At 36.2% G+C, this 19295-nt stretch overlaps 2 protein-coding genes across 2 annotated transcripts; one reads left to right on the top strand and one right to left on the bottom strand.

Annotated features, from left to right (window-relative positions):
- Positions 1 to 1121: 1121 nt before the first annotated feature.
- gas1b (growth arrest-specific 1b) lies at positions 1122 to 4160 on the top strand. Its single transcript, NM_001077801.1, is given in 1 exon segment — positions 1122 to 4160. A coding segment is annotated over 1 exon segment (792 nt). The 5' UTR covers positions 1122 to 1512; the 3' UTR covers positions 2305 to 4160.
- A 5168-nt stretch (positions 4161 to 9328) lies between these two features.
- On the bottom strand, positions 9329 to 19295 carry c9 (complement C9). Its single transcript, NM_001327926.1, is given in 11 exon segments — positions 9329 to 9560; positions 9652 to 9880; positions 9957 to 10132; positions 12546 to 12680; positions 12901 to 13141; positions 14951 to 15409; positions 15743 to 15881; positions 18420 to 18570; positions 18677 to 18830; positions 18968 to 19076; positions 19189 to 19295. Coding segments are annotated over 11 exon segments (2022 nt in total). The 5' UTR covers positions 19266 to 19295; the 3' UTR covers positions 9329 to 9408.

The following is a 19295-nucleotide window of genomic DNA, read 5'->3' as shown; positions in this document are numbered from 1 at the left end:
ATATTATTCAGCAGTCTGAAACTGGCAGTTCTAGAGCACAGACTGACATCTTAAGTATTCACAAAACACTTTTCTAGTAAAATAGGTGTTTTTATCTGCATGCAGCCTAAAAAAAGGAAACAGAAAAATTAGACATAATTTGTATAGTTTGACCTTTAGTAACCTCTAAAATAGGCACTAAATATTTCTCAAACGCTGAAAATGTATACATTTTGTTAACGAATTAGATGTAATTTAAATACATTCATAAATTTCATTTACCAAAGTATGTAAAGTATGTATTACCAAACTACTACTAAAAAGTTGACCCCCTCTCCCTCTCGATTATCAATGTGTAATTTGCAAACTGGCTATTTCATCAAAATCATTATTGCAAAAACATCTTTGAAATCTTTTTGTTCAAAGAAAATCCAGCTTTTTAAATTCTTTACAGAAAAATAAAACATCTGTCTGCCAAACAGCTGTTAAATTGTGTGACATAGAAAGTCATAAATCAGAGTAAAACTAAACTGTATGAAACACAAAGACTTGTTGAAGTGTGTCCCATTTGTTTTGGAATTCAATCATTGGTGAATTAGGAGGTTTAATTTAGTTAAAGAATGTTTTTTTAAACAAATGCAAAGTGATAATTTTCCAGAAAAAAAAAACCAATTCCAATTATTATCTAAGATTCCAAAGCAGACTAAAATCCATTGTTTTAATCAACCAAATTTTTAAAAAGCTAATTTGAATAAATCATAAATAAACAGATTGTGCTTAAACTGAAATATTTCTCTAGCTTATAAAAGTTGTCTCTTCGTTTTGACAGGCTGAGGTCTGTAATACAAATAATTGGCAACAAGTTAAAACAAAAGTTTAACAGTTACTTCTGAACATGACGTTTGTTTTGCTGTTTTGGTGCTAAGGGTTGGGCAAAGGCATCAGATGAGACATGCAAGTCACTTTGATAGCCAAATATTCTGTCTTGGGGTAGACGGCATTTTCGACCTTCATCGAACTCTGACCGCCACCCTCCAGATGACGTCAGAAATCACAACAACTGGTGGGACCAATAGTGTGCTGCGTGCAGATCTCAGGGGTCTGTGCGACTGCATAGACGCAGCAAAAGTTGGCTTGTCGAAGTTAGTTCAACTTTTCCTACTACTTTGATTTGAATAAGACGCAGTGCGAGATTGCATTTGAGATGTTTTGATGTCATTTAAACTCTTTGTTTATTACTGGATTACTGCAAACTGTCTCAATGCGCATCAAGATACCTTGCACGTTTTGCCCTCGCGGCAGTGAGCAAATGTGATTCATTTCAAGCAGTTGGAAGTTTTGTCCACTGTGGGATTTCAGTGCGTGGAGAAGCAAACATGAGCACCTTTACTAGCGTAAACTGGTTAACAACTCGCGACCAGGAGGGGGTATGGAACAAGGGGAGCTGTTTGTGACAATTTCTCTCGAGAAACCTGGATTACGGACCAGCAAATGGAAACATTTGATCCAGAAAGTTAACTTTTAAGCTGTTGCATGCGGGCACATGAAGGAATGGCAAACTCTGGCAACTCAGTCACTCCCTGCCTGTGGATATTGTTTTTGTCCATCGGCATTGTGTTCTTTAATGCTTTATCCACCGCGTCTCCGACACACAACCAGCGTTTGATATGCTGGCAGGCTATCATGAAGTGCCAAGGAGAGCCTGATTGTCATTACGCGTATACTCAGTATGTTCACGCGTGCGATCCGGTGATAAAGGGCAACAAGAAGGTATGTCCCAGCCACTGCATTTCTTCCATCATTCAGCTCAACCTAACAGTGAACGGCCCTGCACTGGAGGACTGCGAATGCGCCTCGGACACGGTGTGTATGATGACTAAGCGAGCCATCGAGCCCTGCATGCCCAGGACCAGCCACATGGGCTGCACCGAAGCCCGCAAGCAGTGCGAGAAGGACCCCGAGTGCAAGACCGCCATGCTGGACTATCTGTACCACTGCAGGAAACTTTTCGGAGGAAACCGCTGCTCGGACGACTGCCGGACGCTCATCGCCAACATGCGCTCCAACCCCAAAGCACAGCTCCTGGACACCTGCGTGTGCGACGGTAACGAAAGGACCACATGCGAGTATGTCAAATTCAGCATGAAAAACTTATGCTTTGGCGACGGTTATGGCGGGAGTGGCTTTTCAGATACCGAGGACGATTTGGAGGAAGACTACGAGATGGATTATGAGGACGAAGCGAGCCATGCCCGGGAGTTACGAACACAAACGAGTTTGATTGTGTTGTCCACCATTTTGACCTTTTTTCTTGTACTGTATTAAGATACTGTTTTCATAATTTGGCCTCTGAAACTTGTTCCCATCACAAATAATCGGGCTAAATTTAAAATTCAATTTTAATCTCATACTTCCCTCAATGCAACATCTCAACGTTTTGACCTTTCTTCTCAGAAAAAAACTATATAAAACTTTATAAAAAGAGTTTATATAGTTGTAAATTTCAAGTTGTGCTATTTATTTGGTTTGTATTGTTTTTATTTAGGACTCTAAACTTACATTTCACACTTTAGCCTACGTTAGTCTTGTGAGATATAACTCGGATTTGTGAGAAATAAACCCAGAATTATGAGAACGCAAACTCACAATTGTGAGAAATATATTTACAATACAGAAGGAAAAATGTTTAGACTCATTAAGAGTAGTTAACTAGAAGTAAAATTGGCAAGAAAATTGATATTATGCAAAAAAAAAGAAAGAATTCTGAGATGGTAACCCAAAATTGCAGTAAGTGAGTAACAAAAAAAAGTTCTGTGGAAAAAAACTGAGGGTTTCCACCACAGTTCAAAGACATGCACTATAGGTGAATTGGGTAAACTAATTTGGCCTTAGTGTATGAGTTTGTGTGTGAATTGCGAGAGTGTATGCATGTTTCCCAGTACAGGGTTGCGGCTGGAAGGGCATCCACTGTGTAAATCATTTGCTGAAATAGTAGGCAGTTCATTCATTTTTGTCTGCATAGGTATCTGCGTATTTATCCTGGATGAAAATAAACGGTAATTTGGTTACTACAGCAAAAGTACACATGCATACGTTCCATGATCTGTATTGGATACAAGTAGCTTCTTAGCCTACTTATCACTTATCACAAAACAGGCTATATTGGAGTTGTGCAAAATGACATTCTCGCACTGAAAAACCCAAAAAGTTAAGGTAACTCAAACTACTTGAGAAAACTGATTGTAACAAACCATTTGAGTTAAAAAAAAACTTATCCTAATGAGTACTGTGAACTTAATAAGTACACAGTAAAACCCAATAAATGAAATGACTCAAACCAACTGAGTACTGTAAAACCCAATAAGTTAAGTCAACTCAAACCGTTTGAGGAAACCAATTGCTAAGAACCATTTGTGTTAAAAAAACTAAACTATATGAGTACTGTGAACTTACTTCATTTAAGTTGAAGTAATGAGGTATTTAATTAACTCATTACCTTCAACACTGAGTTCAAAACTCTTTTCAAAAGAGTAGAATTAATTTTCAGTAAATTTGGAGTTAAATACACTCATTTCATTTGATAAAGTTCACTGTTGGGTTTTACAGTGTATGAAAAACTATTAGAGTGACAGAATAGAAGCACCCCTTAATAAGTGATCAAATATTATGCATAAAGCATTTCACCCAATTTGCAGCCTTTCATTAAGTGATATTTTTTTATTGAGCAGAAGGTCTTGTCTTGAGTTTGTTGTTGTTGTATGGTGACTTTTCTTTACATCTGCTTTTGATTAATGTACAGGTACACTAGAGAGATTGCCAACTGTAAAACAAATCAGGAAAAGTGGTTGAGCCAGAATCACATAGCTAAAGGTCTTTCCAAAACCTAGTTGAGCTGCCAAAATCTACACAGAATGAAAATACTCCAGTTGTCTTTGATGTAAAAAAAATATGTGCTCTACTATATATTAAGTTATTTTGAACTATATGGTTGAAACCGTAGATGAAAATACTGGAAGTTTATTTTTGTATGAAAGATTGTTTAATGTAAATTGTAGGTAAACAACATATTGTAAATGTGTATAGTGATTCTGTATCATATAATTGTGTAAAAAATGTTGATAATGCAGTGTAAACCTCACAATGCTCATAAAGATTGCCTTCAAATTATTTCAAAGATCAAATTACTTTTCTTGCCTGGTTATTTCATACACAAAAAGTGGCTGTACATTTTTAATAAAACAGCTGAAATAATTATACATATGAAGAGTTTAGAATCAAAAACCTCTAAATGCCATCTGAATGTTCCTCTAAAATGAACGTTTGTATTAGGCTCCTGTGTGTATGTGCAGTAACATCACTCTCATGGCAAAGAAAAAGTCATTTTCCTTGTCTTTAATGTGAAATATCCTAATATAAACAAAGGAAAATGTTTTTTAATGGAAATTTCCAATGGCACTTAGAGTTTTTAGCATCTAAACTCTTCATATATTTATCTTGCAGGCCTTTTTTTTGTCAAATAAATTAAATTTTACCATACAATTGAAAGCAGATTTAAAAAAATTACATACTGTTTAGTATTTATGCTAACTATATAGCATAATAAATATTATAAATTTTAAAAGGAGATTATAAAATGTATGGCTTTCAATAAGAAAATAAAATAAAATTTAGTTTCCACCTGACATCCGCCGAAGTTTAGAAATGTTAAGGCATTATCATGAGCATGTGCTAGTCAAACATTTTGGCTCTGCTTCTTCCTGCACTTGACCTTGTAAACATAAATGTTTACAGAGGGAGTTAGTCTAAGTTCCCAGAGACTTTCCGTATTTAAGGAAACAAATGAGGTTGTCTTTAAACGGGATCAGGGTTGAGCATGAGCCAAGCAAGGCCTTGACTGGCTTATTTGTTCAAAGCCTGAGTGTTTATTTAAAGTCTTCACTCAAGCTGACAAGGAAAAAAGCAGAGCTCGCGTGAATGAAGCCTCAAGTAGCCATCACAAACACACTCGCTCAGCTACTGTGTGTGTGTTTAAGTGGGCTTGTCATTGAGTTTGCTTCTCAGCGTGAGTAGCTCTTGGCTAGTACAAATCTCCTCTTGGATTCCATATGCCTCTTTGTTCTCTGAAGTTTAATATAACAATGCCAGCCTGATACCTAGTTTGCATTCCAAATACAAAAGCGCAGAAAGGTATTATCCCGTAAAATATAATAGAAGCTGCCCTTCCCCCAATACCTGGAAACTGCTAGATTCTCACAGAAGTGAACCACTGGGGAAAATAGTGAATTTTGATGCGTTTATCAGGAGAGCTGTATCCAAGATGGCAGACGCGGTGCTCAGTTCAATTTGAGGGAGACGCGGGACAAGGCTTCTCAGTGTTAATGAATGAAGGAGAAGTCGAGTGGCACTTCTGTCATGCTAATACTAAACACACAATAGAGGTGGCGCACAATGAGCAGGCACTTCATTCTGTCTTCTAGTGACACCTCTAGAAAGAGCGCAGAGAACTTTCTGGAGAGAGCAGAAGGGAGAGATGGCACAATGTGAATTATGTTAATCTTGTTCTGTGGAGGAGGCTACTTTTTCACACACAAATAAAGTAGATTCTCTAACACTTTTTCTACCTTTTATTGGTTTCACGCTTTAAAGTTTTCTGCTTTATATAAACATGCTTTATATAAATAAGGGAGTATGTCAGTTTTTACAATTAATGTAAAATACAAATGTGTTTATTTAAAGCATAAAATGACTTGGTCAAAAAAATGCCATGTCATAAGTAGTTTTTGATGGAATATACCAGATAATCAATCATAACAACAAAAAAATTATTATTATTTTTTTACCAATAGTCATTTTCTGAAAAATATCTGAATGGCCTTTTTTTTTAAGAAATGCTAGAAGACCTTTATAGAATAAAACTAATATAAACATTTTACTCAAACATATACAGTTGAATTGGAATTATCAGCCCCCTGTTTATTTTCCCCCAGTTTCTGTTTAACTGAGAGTAGATTTTTTTCAACATATTTGTAAATATAATAGTTTTAATAACTCATTTCTTATAACTGATTTATTTTATCTTTGCCATGATGACAGTGAATAATGTTTTACTGGATATTTTTTAAGCCTCTTCTATATGACCTAAAGTGACATTTAAAGGCTTTACTAGGGTAATTAGGTTAACTAGGCAGGTTAGGGTAATTAGGCAAGTTATTGTATAACAATGATTTGTTCTGTAGGCATTCAAAATATCTACAGATGAAACCAGAAGTTTACATACACTCAAAAAAAAAGAACATAATTTTATTTTAAAAAATGTGTGACGGTAAATCATACTAAATGTTTACTATTTTAGGTTCAATAGGATTACCTAAATGATTTACATTTGCTAAATGCCAGAATAATGAGAGAATTTTTTGAGAATTGTTTAGCTATTTCTAGACAGCCAAAAGTTTACATACATCTCTGTATTTTTAGCTTTGCTTTTGAAATATATCTATGGTCAAATGTTTTGGGGATCCTTCCACAAGCTTTTCACTATAGTTTGATGGAATTTTCTATAGGATTGAGATCAGGGCTTTGTGATGGCCTCTCCAAAACATCCACTCTGTTGTCCTTAAAGCACCTTTCACCTTATTTTGCAGTATGCTTAGGGTCATGGTCTGTTTAGAAGACCCATTTGTGGCCAAGTTTTAAGTTCTTGCTGATGTCTTGAGATGATGGTTCAGTATTTCTAAATGTTCTTTCTTCATGATACCATCTATGCTGTGAAGTGGACCAGTCACTCCTGCAGCAAAACAGCCCCACAACATAATGCTGCCACCTTTATACTTCACAGTTGGGATGGTGTTCCTAGGCTTATAAGCCTTGCCCTTTGTCCTCCAAATGTAACACTGGTCATTATGGCCAAACAGGTCAATCTTAGTTCCATCAGACCACAGGACATGTCTCCAAAAATTATTCATTTTCTCAGTGTAATTTTGCAAATTGTTATCTGCCTTTTTTGTTGATTCTGGCTTGTTGATTTTCCCATGTTGTCACACAAGAAAGCAGCGTGTTTGAGGTTTTCCTTAAATACTATTCTACAGATGTGCCTCGAATTAATTCAAATTTTGTCAAATAGCCAATCAGAAACTTCCAAAACCTTGACACCATCATCTGAGCTTTTTCAGAGGCGTAATAATCTTATTGCATGTAAACTTGACTTTCAAGAAAAGTTATAACAATTTCTCAAAAAATATCTCTTTAATTATTCTGCAAAACAGAAACAAATTTGATAATCTTAACTTACCTGAAAGAGAAAAAGTTTAGTCACATTAACATGACTTTTTAAACAGTGTATGTAAACTTCTGTTTTCAACTGTATAGCTTTAAGGGGCTAATATTTTTGAATTTTGAATTATTTTTATCAATTTATTTAAAACTGCTTTCATTCTTGCCAAAATAAAACAAACAAGACATTCTCCAGAAGAAAAAAATATTATCTGACATACTGTGAAAACTCTGTTAAGCATCATTTGGGAAATATTTAAAAAAGAAAAAAAAATCAAAGCTAATAATTCTGACATCACCTGTATATTTAATAAACACAGAGCATCCAAAATAAGTGGTTTCTTAAATTATGTATGTCAAAGCATAAGAATCCATACTGACTCCTTACTGAACCTTTCAATTGTTTGCTGTGAGTTAGAAGTAACAATGTGAGGTGAACGGACTATTCACCCTCGTCAGGTGAAGGGCCCCACTGGGACTTTGCAAAAAGGGAGCCATTTCTCAGATCAGACATGCTGTGTTAAACCTGTCACATCCAGTTTTTGCTGAGAACAAGCCCCTTTAAACCTGACAACACTGCTGTTAATCCAGTTATATCTGCTGATTTGAGTGCATGAGAAGTGAAAAACAGCAGAGTTAAAAACATGGTTCTATTTCAGTTCTTGTGCCAGCATGATGAGCAGCTAGAGTTGAATTTGATGCAAGATTCAGCATGTGATAAAAATTCCCAACCATCCTCTTATCTGAACTGACTTTATCTACATCAGAGATCATAGCATTACGTAAGCTGCAAGACAGGGACCGATCTCTTATTGTGGATTGTTTTCCCAGATTCTATTTCAGCTGTTGATTGGGGCTTAAACCAAACATAAAAACCATTTGAGATTCGGTTGTCAGGCCAGTGGATGGGAAGATGGGGGTTGGTTTTAAAGGGGGTTCTTTAAAAGAAGGAATTTGGGGGAAGGGCTGGCTGTGAAGGGCCTTTTCTGAATGACCCTACATGGACAAACAGAGAAGACCCCTCCACACCATCATAATATTTCAGGCTGCATAGTGACAGGACTGCATTGGTGCTTATGACTTGATTGCACTTCTATGTCCATTTTTTTCTTCAATCCAGGGGATGAAAAACGAGGAAAGCAGTGAAAAAGAGTGCGAGAAGAGAGACAAAACTGTGCTGACATGGGGCATAACTTAATTTTCACGGTGCCGAGACAGATGGGAAAGGTAATGTGGCGTGACGGCTCTTAGAAACTTTAATAGATGCCTTGACCTCAGGGAAAGTTCCAATCTGACTGCACTAAGACATTTTTCTTCTTCTTTGGGGGTGGAGCACAAGGTGCACCTTTCAGCTTGGTGCTTTGAGATATTTTCTTTTTCTCTAAAAAAAAAATAAAAAAACTTATTTATCATACAGAAAAATGTGAGTGATGGAATTTTACCATCAAACTGCTCCAGTTCAGTAGATTCAGAATATGTGAAATAATTTGGAGTCTTGTTTTGGGATGAGGTCTCAGTCCAAAGCCATTCCCACCACAAGCTGACTCTTGAAGGGTATTGAAGCTGAAAGGAGCTTCTCAGAGGCTCAATAGGGAGTTAAGAGAGCTACTCTATTAACCTGACCTCTAGAGGCCCAAGACGAGTGAAAAGTGAGCCATCTACCTAAACTTCACAGCTGTTCCTTGTACATTTATTCCCTTTGTGTGCTTTTGTATGAGCAAATTCTTTGTCTTTATTGACAGATGGCATAATAACTAGTTTTACCTTCGAATTTTGATCTTGCTCTTGCAGTTTGCAATGTGGGAGAGAATAAAAAACAAATGGCGAATTTAGCATGAATCTAAACGGGTTAGTAATGTTTTATTATAATTTTGGTGTATATGTATAATAATGTATAGAATATATGGTGTATATTTGTTATAATGATTTGGTTTGCTTTTGTAATTTTGTTTTGTAGTTTATTTAAAAACCCTTTGTGAAGACATGGGTAAACAGACTGTAAACTTTGTGATACGTTACCAATTATGACCACAAGCTGGCAGTGTTGTCAATGTCATAAAACAGTCTTTACGAGAGTAAATGAATGTTAATACAAACCAGCTTGTTTATTTGTAGTTTTATACATATATATTTTTTTAAAGTAGTGTAGTTTTCTGTGTCTTAACAGTAGTCTTCACTGGTCTTGTCTCCTTTGCAAATTCCATTTGTTAGACCTCGATTATTGCAAGAGCGTGAGCGCGTGCGGCGCCCTCCAGAGCAATGGGACCAAGCAGACCAGCAGCCCCAGTTTCCCAGCTGCTCAAAAGTCTTGCCTAATAAACAAAAAACAGAGTAAATGGTCCGCTCGAATCAGCAGAAATGAAAAGTTTGAAGGTTTCACCGCCTGTTTCATGAAACACACACCTTTCATCATTTCCATGTCAATGATCTGACACGCAACACCTTCAGACCCTGGTAAACACATGCATTTACACTGTCCATCTATCTGGATCACAGTGCCACCGTTCTGGCAAGGCTGGCACTTGCACACACTGTACTCTGCCACATATTCATCCAGAGCTCTTTTAAGATTGTCCCGCCTCGGCTGAGCATCAGGAAAGCTCAAAGGGATGGCATTGTAGATGGGTTCAGGCTGCCATATAAAAATGAAAACAAATTTTTTTAATTACACGACATGTCATGTAAAGCAAATTTGAGAAGAGTCTCACCTCACTCTGAATGAGTGCTGGCAGAATGGTGATGGTCTTTGCCCATTCCACATATTGGTTGTAGTCTAGAATGCCATCTTTAGTGAGCTGAGACTTCATGGCTACTGCTGAGGCTGCACTGCCCCCTTTCACTTCAATCAGGACCTTATCAATAACCCCCTTGTTGTTTTTCTCATCTGGTGAGCAAGTTTGTGCACAATAGTTTTTAGAAATATTGTAAATGAACCTTTTTATAATGAGAAAGCATGCATCTCAAAAACCTAAAGGTTCCTTTTAACATGTCCTTCATGTAACACAAATGAGAACTTGAGGAAAAAAACGTAAGCCTTTAAGATAACAAATAAGAAAACAGATTTTTAGATGTGTGTATAGATGTTTCCCAGTGATGGGTTGCATCTGGAAGGGCATCCGCAGCATATAGCATATGTTTGATAAATTGGCGGTTCATTCTGCTGTGGCTAGAATAATAAGGGGACTAAGCCAAAAAGAAAACAAATAAATGCATTTTTAAGATGTAATTTCTAAGCGAGCCATACTTTTACAAAGGCTGGTTTACTTTCAGATGAAATTCTCTGATTGTCAGGCTTCAAAATGTTTATAAAAAGGTGATGATAATAATAACAATAATAATAATAATAATAATATTTCCCAGAGACGGGTTGCAGCTGGAAGGACATTCGATGCGTAAAAACTTGCTGGATAAGTTGGCGGTTCATTCCGCTGTGGTGACCCCGGATAAATAAAGGGACTAAGCTGAAAAGAAAACGAATGAGTGAATAATAATAATAAAAATATTATTAATAATAATAATAATAATAATAATTTGTCCTTTTGATTGTGCAGTTTAATCCAAGTCTTCTAAAGAGACATTCCCCCAGTATTACAGACAAGGCTTAAGCCTCAAGCATACATTATACTGCAGTCCTGCAATAAAAGAAAATTATTTTTTACTTTTTTTCTGCATTTATGTTTATGTAAAAATATGCTTATTTTTTGTTATAGGTAATATGTCTTTTACTTCACTAAAAATATCACTGTAGTCAGATCAGACCAACTAAAAGCAAAGAAAATATGGAATGGAGATGGCTAATGATGGCATAAAAATATGAAAAAGTGAACTACTCAAATGAACTTCCTACAAAAATTTACCTTAATACACACAAAAACTGGACATGATTTGGCTGTTTTAAACGAGTGTAAATGAAAAATAATATTGTTGGGGGTAAAATTTAAAAGACATGGGATGGTTTTAGATTTATTTGCTCAAGAGAAAAATTAAACCCGTTATAAATTTAGAATGTTTTTTTTTTTTGTTTGTTTATGCAGAGGCCTGGCTCTGGAGCACAAATAAAAATGTAAACAAAGGTTCTCTTGTGTGCACGCACATTATTATTGAAATTGGCAAAAATGTACAAAATCTGAAAAATATTCATGAATAATCGAAGGCCTAATATTAAAGAACAAAATCAACATGGAGTGTGTGTCACATAGTTGTCTTTTTCTTTTTTGTTTGTTTGTTTGTTTGTTTTTAGATTCGGTACATTAAAATTGGCTGTTTTGTTTCCAAAAGCAAACAGAAAAATAGATTTCTAATATATTTTAGAATGTTCAAATGTATATCTAATATATAGGCCCACCCGGAATCTGTGCGCGCAGAATTCCGCAGATTTTCCGCAGATTTTTAGCCCATCCTTAATTCTGTTTATTTACATGAGTAAATGTGTGTAAATCTAAATTTATTCTGTTTTTTAATTAATTTCATTAATATTATTGACTAATGTGGAAATGTTGATCTGATTTATGTACAATGCAGTTTTTACAGCAATATTTTTACCAATATTCTCTGCAGAAATAGCAATTTGTGAGTAAAAAATTTCTGAAGTGTCAAGAAATATAACCTTAAAATGAATTAATAGAAATTGACCCCTGTTGGATATGAAAAAATTGCTTTTATTCTTTTTTTTTTAACAATAAATCTAAACTTTTTTTCCCCTCTTCTCACCTTGGATTTCAGTATTTTATTCCTAAAATGCAAACCAATGTCCAGAAACCTTTTACATTAAATGTAGGTTAGAAGTTTTATGTGTTTTCAAAATTAAAATATAATGTTTAATAAGCCAGCTTATGGCGTAACTGCGTGCTTGGGTAAATAGATAGAAAAGTACAAAATATCCACACAAACACTGCATGGTTTAGTAGTGCCTGTAAAAAAATCATATGTAGTTTATCTAATAAAAAGTAATATTTCTCGAGGTAATTGGAATGTAAATGTTTGAGGACCCCATGGAGCCTAACTGTGATTTTTTTTTTTCCTGGGATGCTCTGGGTTAATTATCCCAATTAAACTATGCATTATTCAGGACTTAAGCCCTGTCTGTGAAACCAAGCCATTATCTCTATATAAAATGAACAGATTTAATTAAGGCTTTTATTCAGAGCAACCAATGTTACCACATTAATCCAGTGTTTACTTTATGTGTGAATAAAACCCTAAATTGAATCAGTTAATCTTTAGAAGATGTGTATGTTTAACATATAGATTTACTGATGTATATCGCTTTAAGTTATTTAAGTCAGACTCATACACACCTGTGTCTGTGTTTGTTAAACTATTGCAGTCGTTTAATGGTTTAACTTCTCCTCCTCCTTCTGCTGCTGGGGTTAATTGGAAGTCTGCTTTAAGTCCAAGCTCAAAACACTTTTTGACCGTGGCTTCAGTGACATCTGTGGTTAAAGTTGAATCAAAAGAAGCCATTATAATTTAAAAACACTTTCAGGCTGAAGACATATACCTCACATTAACATTGTCATTTAAATACCATGTACAGTATTTTCACATTTCAGTATTTTGATCTTATTTTGAAGTTATAATAGAATGTTCTGATGTTGCACAAAACTTCCAGTTTTCACAGAAAAAGAAGTATTGAAATATTTGATAACTTACGCTTTTGTTTGCGTATATCCTCATTCATTACGTAAACAAGTTGATATTCTCCACCAGACTTTCCGTTCTTAGTAAAATGTGTTCCATATTCCTCCAAGAAACTAAAATACTGCCCCTTCTCATACTGTAGTGGCAGAGCATCAACATCATCCAGGAACGTTGAGGACACTTCTAGCCCGCGCTGTCTCATGCGGTATGTGGCCAGCTCCACTCTGCCTTTTACTCTCATGAAGGTCTTTCTCTGAAATAGAGAAGATGTGCTGGTCATAAAAGCATGAAATATATATATATAAACCTGAGAAAATTACAGATTTATGCCAAAGTTTTATGCCAGCAGGTGGCGTTATGACTGTGACTCAATATTGTCATGTTTATGTTTTTTTAGGAGAGAAATCTCATCGAACTTGTAAATTTTCAGGCAGATCGGATATTGTTTGGCCGAGTTAAAAGTTGTTCGCCATTCATGACGAATACACTGAACTTTGTCAGTCTGGCACGGACATGCTCTTGCATTATACTGACAAAACTTGAATTTAATCTGATCAAATTTGTGGGAAGAGTTTGTTACAGTGTAAAACATGTCATTTCCTGTTGCCAACAAGTGGCGCTATAACTGTAACTGATATTGGCATGTAAACGTGTTCAGGTCAGGACTGTTATCAAACATGTGGATTTTGAGGCAGATAGGACAATGCATGTCTGAGTTATAACAAATTCCTGTTTCGGGGCGAATCATCAAAGTTTGACAGACACAGACACGCACTTCTACGAAAACTCTAGATCTTCACAATTTAATGTCGCTAAGGCTTTTAGATAAAAAAAAGCCAATTTCTGTAATGATCTGATAAAATCCTTAGAAGGAAAATTCCCTAGAACGCCTGGAAATGGCAAAACTGCACTTTTTCAGCAGAGGAAGTTTAAACTATCCAACTTCCTTTGGGGTTTGAGATTTCGCTCCAAGACACTTTTTTTGTGGGTATTGGCATGTTTGATGTGTGTCAATTTTCATATGTGTGGGGGGCCACTCAGTAAAAAGTCTATAGGTGGCGCAGTCAAGTAATTTCGCCACATTTCTGAAACTTATAACAAACGTAAATTGTCGCCACTTCTGGTGCGTGTGCAAAGCTTTGTAAGTTTTCGAGCATGTTTAGACCCTCAAAAATGCGTTTCATTTTAGAAAAGAAGAAGAAGAAGATTAGGCTCAGCCCCTAATAATGTCAGCCAAATGCGGAGGCGCTAAGCCATGCATAATCTTGTAAAAACTATACAACAGTTTTTAAACTTAGTGATTTTCTCAGATTTTTAGCCCATTAGTGAATCTATGTATTTACCATGTGTGTAAATTTATATTTATTCAGTTTTTAAATTAATTTCACTAATATTATTGTGATATAATAATAGTAATATTATAAAATGTCCATACACTCTTAGAAATAACGGTACGCGAACTGTCACTGGGGTGGTACCTTTTCAAAAGGTACACATTTGTACTTAAATAGTCCATAATGGTACCTCAAAATTATAAATTAGTACCCAAAAATTTTAAGAGGAGCACTTTTGTACTTTTTAGGCACTAATTTTTACCCTTGAGGTATTAATATGGACCTTATAAAAATGTGTACATTTTGAAAGGCCACGCCAGTGACAGCTCGCATACCTTTATTTCTGAGTGTATCATTTATTTTCAATACAGTTTGTAAAGTACTATTTTCTGTCTTTTAGCAAATCTATTATATCAGAGACTTGCTTTGTTTTCCAAATAAGTGGATCTTGTTAGATTTGCATTGTAAACATTAAATAAAAGTTAAAAATGTGTTAATATTTTTTTATTTCATTTATGAAGTTTTTAGTTATGATGCTCCTAAAATCAATCCACATAAATCCGCAGATTAAAAAAAAAAATTCTCCATAGAAATAGCCAAACATGTCTAAAGATTCTGTCAGCCCCTAATCATGACATATGAATTTCAATGAATAAAAAGCAAACAAGTAGAAAATAGTTATTCAGAAGAAAACAAGCAACAAACAAGTAAACCTGAGTCTCATTCACCTTGGTTGTCGTGAGTTCTGATAGCTGTTTGATGATATTTGTTGTTGTTTGCTTATAATTAGCCCCTGCTGATCCACTTATACCAAATCCAGGAGCGGCATCTGGGATCCCACCCGAGACTCCTGGATCACCGCCAACACCAGCTCCACCACTCGTAGCGGGGCCTTCACCTCCACCACCCTCAACGGGACCAGCAGCTGCACCACCTTCATTGGGACTGGCAACCTCTCCACCCTCACCAGCACTTCCAGCATTGCCACCCTCACCAGCACTGCCAGCATTACCACCCTCACCAGCACTGCCAGCATTACCACCCTCATCATTTTTGGAAGTCTCAGTAGGTGTAAATTTGAAGTTTAAGCCTATTTCAAATGTCGATGAGGTCTCCCTAGTTATCTCTTTTATTAAAGAGTGAATATCCTCATACATCTCCTTAGAGCTGCTCTCTTCCACCTTTGTCTGAAGATAAAGAGACATGGGTTAAGACTAAATATCTTTGTCAGAATTTAACTTGTTTTATGTCATTTTTGTCATATTTGTCGTCTTATCCCTTTAACTGGCCCACCAAGAAAAAATGTTACTAGTTAACACACTCAAAGCAATTTTTTCAACACGTCCAATAATTATAATACAATAACATCAAAACATGGTCAATCATTTGGTAGAGCGGGCGGGCAGTCAAAGGGTTAAGGTCCTTTTTATTGCATGTTTAGTGGCTTCCTTGCAATAAATCCTCAAAGCATTTGTACAACTAAAGTTGAAATCATTCAAAGAGAAAGCTGAAAGGCCTACCTCATAGTGGAGAACTCCAACATTCCAGGGTAGTCGGTTATATTCCATTGAATTAGGATCTCGGATCCGGTTACATTGGCCATTATAGACTTTGTTATCAAAGGGGTTATTTCGAGGTCCAGATCCCAAAATATTTATTCTGTAAAGACATAACTGTTTACAATGATACACACAGACTTTGTTTATGTAAGAATGTGGTGACACTTGCAGTCTTTGTGTTGTTTTGTCAGTCATTTATTTATGTATTCTATTTTTTTTTTTTTTTTGCAATTTTACATTTTATTCATTCTGTGTCACAGTGGTCACTAGTTCTAGCCCTGGCTGGGTCAGTTGGCATTTCTTTGTGGAGTTTGCATGTTCTCCTTATGTTTGCGTAGGTTTCCTATGGGTGCTCCGGTTTCCCCCACAATTCCAAAGACATGCAGTATAGATGAATTGAAAAGGCTAAATTTGCTATAGTATGTGTGTGTATGGATGTTTCCAAGTGTTGGGTTGTAGCTGGAAGGGTATTCACTGCATAAAACACATGCTGGAGAAGTTGGTGGTTCATTCGGCTGTGGTGAGCCCTGATAAATAAAGGCACTAATCAGAAAAGAAAATGAATTAATGATTTTATTCATTCATTCATTCATTTTCCTTCGGGTAAGTCCTTTTGTTCATCAAAAGTTGCCACAGCGGAATGAACCGCCAACTTACGTTCCAGCATATGTTTTACACAACGGATGTCCTTTCAGCTGCAGCCCAGTACTGGGAAACATCCAAACACTCATTTACGCACATGCACTATAGCCAATCTAGTTTATTTAATTCACCTATAGCTCATGACAAACACGGGACATGCAAACTCCACACATAAATGCCATCCGAAACTCAAACCAGCAACCCTCTTGCTGTGAATCAACAGTGCTAACCACTGAGCCACCGCGTCGCCGTCACATTATTTCGGCTTTAAAAAATTATAAATATTTTTCTTTCTTTCATTGAAAACAAAATCGTTTTTGAATAATGTTGTTAAAGGAGACCCTTTTATTTGTATTTATTTTTGTATTATGGAAGACAATAGCTACCAGTTATTCATTATTTAATATTATTTTTTGTGTTCAACTTAAAGACACTCATCAAGGTTTGAAACCCCATAAGGGCGAGAAAACTGAAATTTGTAGGTGAACTATATTTAAAGAGTTTAGATTCAAAAACCTCTAAACGCCCTCTAAATGTTTTCTTAAAGATGAGCATTTTTATCAGGCTCCTGTGTATATGTTCAGTAATATCAAAGACTAAGTCCTTTTCCTGGTCTGTAAAGTGAAATATCTCAACATAAGCAAAGGATTTAAACATTTAAAATGCAACTCTGCTGCATAAAAATATGTATTTTATTATTATAAAAATGCATAACTTACTTACTTCATGAAATCCTGGTTAAGTATTTCTTTTGAACACAAAACATGATGTTTTGAAAAAGGTTGAAAGCTGGAAACTACTGACTTACACAGTTTTTCTTTTCCAACTATCAAAAATGTTTATCATTTCCAGCTTTCTTCAAAACATCTCCATTTGTGCTCAAAAGAAATGTTGTGTTCATAAAGAAACACTAGTGCCTTAGGCTATGCTCACACTGCTGGCAAATGTGGCCTGAATCTAATTTTTTTTGCCTACATGTGACTTAGATGTGTTTTTGTCATGACTGTGAGAACAGCCCAAACTACATTTAATCTGATCTTTTCAATTCCGATTTGTGCCACTTTCATATGTTGTTATAAATATTACACAAATCTGATGTTTTGCAATTCGATCACAGTGTAAACGGTTATGCAGGATTTCATGTGACTTTTACATCATTTTTGATTGACACACATTATTATTCTGTAATGCTGCAAACACCCTTACTCATCAGCTGCATAACAGATTAGCACACAGGGAAAATACTTTACCAAAAATTAAAGTTATTCATTTTGAATATTTTTAGAATGACAAAAGGCTGCTCATTAACCCTTGATGAGTTCAAATTACAAGTCATCAGTGTTTTCAATCACAAAATACTTATTTTAGATCCCAAACACTGAAATGCACATTAGTACTAGAAAAAAAAAAAAAAAAAAAAACCATTTACAGCTGATAAAAACACAGCAGTTGTCTATGAACATGGCAGTAATCATATTAAGCCTAATCTGACAACAAGCTTTATTCATACAGTACACACACTCTGTGCATATATAACCCCACCAGTCCTACACCACCCAACCTGATCCGAGCTGGGATCGAAATGATGACCTTCCGCAAGTGAGTTGGTTGCACTAACAAGGAGGTGAAAGACCATAGCCTCTAGCATCTGTCGCTAGAGCACCTGTACAGGTCAAAGGAGTGAGGTTTACCTGCACAGCACTTCACTTGCTGGCCTTCGGTACACATGATTGGACCATTATGTGCTGTGCGTAGTTTTACTTTTGCACATTCTGGTTAGTTTAGGACCATGATCTGTTCACACTGGAAGGCTGATATTGGCCACATTTATAACAACAGTATGAACAGCTATGCTAAAAACATCAGATTTGGGCACTTACAGCCTCGAAGTATGAACGTAGCCTTAGTAAATAGCAATCACATTTTCATTTTAGGGTAATCTATCGCTTTAATATCATGAGTCATAGTCATAAAGAGATTAAAAAAATGCTCCAACCCGTATCCAGCTTTGAGGGCTATGTCAGACTCAAATACAGCTGTCTTGCCGCAGGGTGACCTTATGACATCACAGTCTTCTTCATCTGATTCATCGGTCGGGCCACAGTCGTTATCCCCATTACATCTGAGATTTTTGTTTATGCACATTCCTGAGGGGAGAGTGACAATCTTAATACTTAATATTGTGAAGCAATTCTCCCTACAGCTAAACAGCTGTTGGCCATCTTGCCACAGTCAAAAAATAATAATACTGACTTGTAAAGGTGCACTGCCACTGAGAGCTTTTGCAGACAGGAGGATCGTCCATCTGGCATTTGGTTTTGGGTACACAAAGTCTCCGGTCTCCAATTGGATTTGAGCAGACAGTGCCCTTAAACTGGCCAAAGACTTCAATACTCCTAGAGCGATACTGGGTTACACAGACACAGGGGAATGCCAGATATTTCTTCAGTTTGGTGAATTATTATTAAATGCAAAATGATTTCAGATGACAATATACATTCAGGAGAGGTAGAGAGATAGAGAGGAGAAGAGGAACTCCAGTACCGTGGTGTTAGTGCAGGGGTCGCAGGGTGACCACTGGGACCAGGCGCTCATTTTGCAGTCAACTGGTGGTGGATCGTTTATTTGCCGCACCTCCCGTCTGGACCCTTGACTTTAAGAAAGATACATAGTGATCAGATTTATTATCTTTGCAATTCTCAAACTAAAAGTAAACAGAAAGGAATACACTCCATTGTTTTGTTGTCAAATTTGCGCATACATACACCGGGTCTGTTATGCTCTTTCCATTAGCCTGATAAAAAAGACATATTGTCACACATAAAGCAGCTAAAGCCTTCATGGTGAAGCTCTGGACAGGTCACTGAATGTA

The sequence above is a fragment of the Danio rerio genome, chromosome 5 (assembly GCF_052040795.2).
Source record: "Danio rerio strain M-AB ecotype USA chromosome 5, GRCz13ab, whole genome shotgun sequence".
In the NCBI taxonomy this organism is placed as follows: Eukaryota; Metazoa; Chordata; class Actinopteri; order Cypriniformes; family Danionidae; genus Danio; species Danio rerio.
This window is presented reverse-complemented; position numbering and strand designations above follow the sequence as displayed.